Below are 5,273 nucleotides of genomic sequence, written 5' to 3'. Positions count from 1 at the left end.
TTTAGGTGTTTCATTCACAATAAGATATATAACCCTAAACCTGTACCCATTCACAAGTACATCACGAAACTATGTACCTCCCGCCTCCCACCAGCCAGACCTGGACCAATTAAGAAAAACCCAGACGGGGTTCGAACTCAGGACCTCCGACTTGTAAATTCACCGCGCATGCGCACGCTACGGAGACCGTCAAAGTGTATGCATTTTACTTGGTTTGCGATGTTAATTTTTTTCAAAAAAAGACTCTTTGTTTGCTGTTTGTGGCAAGTGTCAAAAGAAGGTTCCGGCTTTACATTTAAAACAGTTTTAATTTAACTATGTGATATTGTGTAACCGTTATTAGGTTAACTACAAGCAGTTTACGTGCCCTAACTCATGTTGAACCCACAGACGTTATTATCTCAGTAGGTTTAAGTATTATGTTAATGTTCATTACAGTCACGGTTACGGCTTAGTACGGTCATTCCGTAATTTTATAATTACCACTCATTAACGGTTAAGTGTGATCCTGTAACTCGAGCTACAAGCTACGATTTTTTAATAACCAGCCAAGTGCGAGTCGGTATTGCCCACGAAGGATTCCGTACCATTATTTAAACAGCATAATAAGTCACGTTTGATATATGGGAGTCGCCTTATACTTATACTGTCTAACTATTACGGTTCATGAGTTACAGCCCGGTGACAGACAGACGGACAGCGAAGTCTTAGTGATAGGGTCCCGCTTTATCCTTTATGTACGGAAAAACTAAATTTAAAATGTTAAAGGGAACGTGAAAGCGGAAATCGCCTGTTTGCTGAAGCGGAAGTAAGCGGAATTAATAAAATTTTCATATAATTTTTGAATAGGCGTCATTGCTAATATATAATATTCAGGCGTGGGTAGATAATTATGTTGGACTTATAGACTTGAGCATTCACTTGTAATGAGCATTCGTGCGAATGTTACTTGGAACTTTCTGTCTTTTTCTTTTTCTTTTTTTTTTCAAACATAACCAATTATTGCAGCACACGCGACCGACAAGTCTGACATCTTCATGAAGAATGTCTTTAATATCGAATAGAGCGTTCGCTAGTATTCTCAGGATGTTCGTAGCAATATTTGACTCTACGCTTGCCTCAGCTCGTTGTTCAGTTCGACAAATAGGTATAAAAACAGCGAATGCTCGATGGTCTGTGAAGTGAATTCTCAAATCTATCAGCACTTTTAGATTATCGACTGTTTCTGTATTCTGAGATCTAATTTTATCAAATTGATGATAATTACGAGTAGGTACTATTTTTATAAGTACCTAATACTTTTCACATGTATCTACATCTTTGTTACCTACTGCCTAAACCCACCTTGAGCCAAACTCCATAATTCATCATCATCCTAAGCCGATTGAAGTCCACTGCTGGACATAGGCCTCTTACGTGGACTTCCAAATACAACGGTCTCGAGCCGCCATTATTGTCATTGCAATTCGATAATTACTGTGATAATTGCCTATTGTGAATACCTATGGTTGAAGCATGGACTGATGGACTTTCGGTTTTTTACAACGAAACTATCACAGACTTTTCCCTACCGTTTCCCTTACCATCTCCAACCTCCAACGTTTGTATCTCCTAGTCAAAACTGAATAATCTCTTTCGAAGTAAGCGCGTTCCACCAGAAACAGCGTCTTCGGTTACCTGGCATGTATGTCATGGATTCTTATACCTACTCTGTTAGTTTCAATAGGTGTGGATCAAATCATCATCATTAGGTGTCTTCTTCCAGCTGAAGTTTGGCGATCATGTGTAGAAAACTCTTCCGGTCTTTTGCAATATTTTTAAGCTGTGTGTATGTTAACTTGGTCCACTCTTTGACATCGTCTATCCACTTTCTTTCCTGGAGCACTTTTTTTGGGCCATCGTACCTTCTAGGGTCAACCTAGGAAACTCATAGAGGGATCCCCTTTGCAGATGCCCGAAAAATGCAATTTTCCTTTTCGAACGAAGGTATACGAACGAATAGAAGTATGAGGTTCCGGTCACTATTGGCTCTTTTTAAAACTGAAGTTCGAGACGAAGTGTTTCCAGGTAGTTTTGAACATTTTTTTGGATCAAAACTAAATCAAAATATTCGATTGAGCTTAAAGGCCGTTCAAAAATTATATGATGGAGTCAGATGGTAGGTGGACATAAAAGTTCCAGAATTTCAAAATTAGGGCTCATTTCATATACCAAGTATTTCTTAGGTTTAAGGTTTTATGTTTCTAAAATAAATAAAACAAAAGCACGATAATTAGAAGGAAACTTCATATATTTCATTACATACGTGATAAAGTATTTGAGTCGACACGACTTCCATAAATAAATTAAACATCACAATACATAACAGATAAATAAATCTATAACCCAATATACTATGCTATTCTTTACTTAACATTGGTTTATTAATATAGTACCGAGAAATTACCCTTTTTTTAAAAAAAGAAAAAGAATATTTGCCATTTTTTTATAATATGACCAACATTCCCAATTCACCTCCAACTAGTCGGGAAAGACTGTGCTAGGAGTGGGTACGACAATAGACCAACGGGGCGGGGATCGAACCACCACCTCTCGGTGATGATTCCAACCGCTCTTACCGTTGAGCTATTGAGGCATTGTACCTCCAAAGAGTTTGCCTTTGTATGGTATAGCATTTTATGTTATTTATTATTTTTCAATATTAATTTATTTTATATAAAACCAAGATAAATCTTCCAGGTCTAGAATCTAGTGATCCGCAATCGCTAAAAAACCAAGTCAAGTAAAGAATAGTACAATATACGTCATTTTAACTCGCTTGCCTCTTTGGTGTCTACTAGCTAAAAATTAAAATAATTCTATGTACAATATTTATGCTGTGGTCACCTTCAAAGGTGCACAGTAATTTATAATCTAATGTAAAGCAATACTGTCTAAAATACCGTGCACTTTTTAAGTATAAAGTTCATGTTTACATGACCTGTGAATTGACAATCGCATTAGATTTCATAAAGTGTACGTAAGCGATGTTCATATGCTCGTGTGGATTGCACTTCACAAAAGTCATGATATGTCAGCAGTCACTTGTCATATTGTCATACAAAACCATAAAGTTTTACTAAACACGCGTTTGACTGTCACGTTAATTTTGTGTGGAACAATGTAACAATGTCACACAAACATAATTTACCTACTAAAGATAGGTTACATACACTGGATAATCATAAACGGCTTATTTAAATGAAGTAGCGCAAAAGACACATATAATATGCTAAGTGCGTATAGCTTTGTTTAGATTCGAGATCGCATCTCATTTACACAGTTCATTAGATGATTTGATGGTACAGATTTGAGAAGACTAGATTACATTACAAAAAATTACTGAAAACAATCTGAATCCATTACAAGTAGGTATTATAATTTCAAATTTTCTTGGAAAACACATTAATTTTGATTTGAATAAAAAATAGCCTCCTGTAAAATTTTTCGACACATGTTCTTGCTTAAAATCTTCTCAAAATATATTCATTTATACAAAACGTATCATTCTACCCACGGTAATCATCAAGCCCTGAGCAAGGCATCCTACACATAAACCTCTTTGGTTTGACCGCACCAATCCCTATTTACACTTTACACGAAACTGTTCTCTATTTACACATCACAAGAGTATCTTTTTCACTGTCCGCTTCCGATACTTGAGACCTTTCATTCTGATCAGATTGATCGCTAGTCAGATGTAAAGGTAATCGTTTTTTGTTTCCCTGCAATAGCTTATGCTGGGGAACTTGTATACTGGGCTATATCTTTTATCGTCTGCTTCTAAGGATAAGGCTGATAGGGCTCTAGAAGGTTCGTCGTCTTCTTGTGAGTCTGTAGGGGAAGGAAGAGGTAAGGGGAGAGGCAGAGAAGGGAGGTTGGTTCTCGGAGGGAGAGGCGGTGCCCTCGGGTTTCTTCTTACGCGGAAGTGGCAGTCGGTGTCCTGGGGCCAAGAGCGCTGCACCAATAACGGCAAGTCGTCCGGGTGCAGTTTACGCTCGTACTCTTGGGATGGGCATACCTGGAATAAGGGAACGGATTTTGTAAGATATGGTCAAAAAAGGCACAAAGACATAAGATATTACTAATAGCGACAAATTGTAACTTTCCTAAAATTCCTACAATAGTGCTGTAGATCCAATATTGCACGTTAAAAAGTGGGTCTTGGTTTTCACTATGATTAACTTCTGATAGTGGTCGTTAAAGACACAATATACACAATATACCTGTATTGGATCAGCGTGATATCCTATAGGCTTAAACTGTGACTGACCTGGCTCTTTTGGTCGTTATTACAGGCTGATAAATATGAAAAGAAATGGAGAGGATTACCTCATACAGCGAGAACCTCTCGACGCCCTCCGTGGAGTCGTAGCAGTGCAGCAGGATGGCCAGCAGCTCGTCCGCCGTGGTGCGCTCGCTGGTGAGCAGGCACTTGTACTGCGACGACGACATCAGCGCCGAGTCGTAGATCTTCACCAGCCCGCCTGGACGCATTTGGAGCGAGAACCTGCAACGAAGGAATGACCTCATCAGTAAAATAAATAATACAATAAACATGGCAATTTCTCTCAGCTGGCAGTGCTGTGTCCAGAGTGCATTCCCAGCTCGGGACATTTTAGGGTTTTATAATTTCTAAATTGCCTCAGATCTGGTCTGGTGGTAGGGATCGTCCGTGGTTAATTACCAGCAATGCAGCAGCATCACCAAGCTATTTTGCATTCCGGTACGATGCCGGGTAGAAACCGTCAGAGGTATGGGTAGATTAAACTTCTGTCACTTCTAAGTAAGCAAGCTTTAAGACTTCATGCAGTCTAAGATGGATCTTGACTGCATCATTATTTAACATAAGGTTAAGGGCTAACTTGTCAATGAACAGAAAAACGGACATCTCGAGTCGATCGCAATCACGGTCAGTTAATACATTTGGTGGTCAGTTAATACATTTGGTGGTCAGTTAATAGTATAGTTTGACTCAGTACCCGCAGTTGTCCAGGAAAGCAAAAACTTTGCCAGAATTTTTCATTCAGCACCTGACAGTAGCGTTGACAGCGAAAGGCAATTTTCAGAAGCTGGTTTGTTCTGGTTACCAACAATGAAAATTTGGTTTAATTTTTTAATTCAGAATTTGCCACTTGTTCATTTAATAATTACGTGCTAATTAATGAAACAAACATTTTTGACGAAATGAATCATTAAAAACGGTGTCCAGCTTTTCTTTCTTTGAAAATTTC

At 38.5% G+C, this 5,273-nt stretch overlaps 1 protein-coding gene across 1 annotated transcript in view; it reads right to left on the bottom strand.

Moving 5' to 3' along the window:
* Nucleotides 1-2,268: 2,268 nt before the first annotated feature.
* Nucleotides 2,269-5,273, bottom strand: part of LOC112050877 (uncharacterized) — a 72,144-nt gene continuing 69,139 nt past the window's right edge. Inside the window, exons 4-5 of the mRNA XM_024089264.2 lie at nucleotides 4,372-4,549; nucleotides 2,269-4,060 (exon numbers count right to left, since the gene is read on the bottom strand). Coding sequence (XP_023945032.1) covers nucleotides 3,734-4,060; nucleotides 4,372-4,549 — 505 coding nt within the window. The 3' untranslated portion in view covers nucleotides 2,269-3,733. The remainder of the gene's footprint in view (nucleotides 4,061-4,371; nucleotides 4,550-5,273) is intronic.

This window comes from Bicyclus anynana, chromosome 3 (genome assembly GCF_947172395.1).
Source record: "Bicyclus anynana chromosome 3, ilBicAnyn1.1, whole genome shotgun sequence".
Lineage (NCBI taxonomy): Eukaryota > Metazoa > Arthropoda > Insecta > Lepidoptera > Nymphalidae > Bicyclus > Bicyclus anynana.
The sequence above is the reverse complement of the archived record's forward strand: the minus strand, read 5'-3'. Positions and strand labels throughout refer to the sequence as shown.